Source organism: Manacus vitellinus, unplaced genomic scaffold, assembly GCF_001715985.3.
Source record: "Manacus vitellinus isolate BGI_N305 unplaced genomic scaffold, ASM171598v3 scaffold_12_pilon, whole genome shotgun sequence".
Lineage (NCBI taxonomy): Eukaryota > Metazoa > Chordata > Aves > Passeriformes > Pipridae > Manacus > Manacus vitellinus.
The window spans coordinates 4,367,055-4,368,819 of NW_021938949.1; the positions used below are offsets into that span (position 1 = coordinate 4,367,055).

At 50.0% G+C, this 1,765-nt stretch overlaps 1 protein-coding gene across 1 annotated transcript; it reads right to left on the reverse strand.

Moving 5' to 3' along the window:
* Positions 1-586: 586 nt before the first annotated feature.
* Positions 587-1,759, reverse strand: FAHD1 (fumarylacetoacetate hydrolase domain containing 1). The gene has a single exon (XM_008928205.3). It carries the CDS (start codon positions 1,710-1,712, stop codon positions 1,041-1,043), a length of 672 nt encoding a protein of 223 aa, XP_008926453.3. The 5' UTR covers positions 1,713-1,759; the 3' UTR covers positions 587-1,040.
* Positions 1,760-1,765: the final 6 nt, after the last annotated feature.

Below are 1,765 nucleotides of genomic sequence, written 5' to 3' on the forward strand. Positions count from 1 at the left end.
CCCTCCTTCCTCTTCCAGAATTGTTCACCCTGATGTCTGTTTTAATCCTGCAACGTTCTGCTCTCTTTTCTCAGTGTGATGTGCAGCACCCTGGACCATGCAGCTCTCACAGAGGTGCTTGACTTTGGGAGACGGGAATTTTCTCTGTAAAACTCCCCACTTTTAAAAACAAATCTTTTCCTAGCAATTATTAAGATGTGACTCCAGTAAATGGAAGCATTTAACTGTGGTGCTTTCACATATGTAAAAAAACTTATCCCATCTGTTTCTGTCAGAAACGAGTCAGTTCTGTGCAACCTTTGAAAATGGTAAGTTTTGATGTTTGTGTGGGGAGGATTTTTTTAATTATATTTTACAACTTACTCTGTCGCTCCAAGGAATTGAAAGGGAACTCGTTGTCATGCAAACCAGTGGGGAGTGCTGGATCAGCTGGAGTTTGGAACTGGGGAAAGTTCCACAGCGTGGCTTTGAGCAGCTGGAAATACTTAAAACCTCCAACTGCTGCACTGCATTGTCTAAGTAAAAGCAATTGCTGCAGTTACATTTTTATTAAAATTGGATTTAAATCAGTAAAAGCAAAGACAAGTTTACTGGTGATCTTTACCCAGGAGCCTCTTTATTCTCGATCTTTTGTATTATTTCACTTTTAGAACATATTTAAAGATCAGCTTAGGACAAAATCAATCTGCCAAGCATCTGGCACACTTCCTGCTGCATTCACTCCTTGGAGCGGGAGGAAAAGCCATCCTCATTTAATCATTGGAAAATGCAGGAGGAATTGTAAAACTGATCAAAAAATCAAACATCTTTCTTTCGTAAAACATCCCAAGAAACTTCTTGTGAAGCTGCAGTTCTTGATTTACTGTTACACATGTACCTCCTCCATCACCACTCTGTTTGATCAAGAATTTTTATTTTTAGGCAATACACTGGCAAAGCTCAAATCATCACAGGAGAGAAGCACACAGAGCACTTGGGCCATGGAAGTGTTTGTTCAGCAGACGTTCCCCAAGGAGCCTCGTCGCAGGCAGGCTCCTGGTTTAGGATCCCCGTGTTTGCTGCGCCACCTTAAACCGCATGGAGAGCACATCCTTGATCCCAGCCTCTATCTCATCGTTGGCCTCCACGGACCCAACTCCTTTGGGAGAGCCTGTCAAAATCAAGTCCCCTTCTTCCAGGGGGAATACTTGACTGATGTAGCTGATGAGGTAAGGGATGGAGAAGATCATGGAGGAGGTGTCCCCCTCCTGCCTCAGCTTTCCGTTCACCTTGAGCCAGATCTGCAGCTTGTGAGGGTCTGGGATCTTCTCCTTGGGCACAAAGTCACTGACCGGGCAGGAGGAGCCGAAGCCCTTGGCCAAGGTCCAGGGCAGCCCCTTCTTTTTGCACTCCTCCTGCGTGTCCCTGGCCGTCATGTCCAGGCACAGGGCATATCCCGCCACGTGCTCCATGGCAGCCTCCTGGGACACGGCCTGGGCCCTCCTGCCGATGACCACCCCCAGCTCCACCTCGTGGTGCAGGTTGCGGCAGTAGTAGGGCCGGAGGATGGGCGACCCTTCGCGCACGTAGGCCGAGGAGGGCTTGAGGAAGAAGAGGGGCTCCGTGGGCAGGGCGCTGCCCATCTCCTTGGCGTGCTCCGCGTAGTTGCGCCCCACGCACACGATGTTCCTGCCCCACTCCCAGAAGCGGGACAGGGGCCTGGAGGAGGCCATGGCCGCGGCGCGTCTCCTTCCCGGAGCAAGGCGGCCGCCCTTGGGCTGTCCTT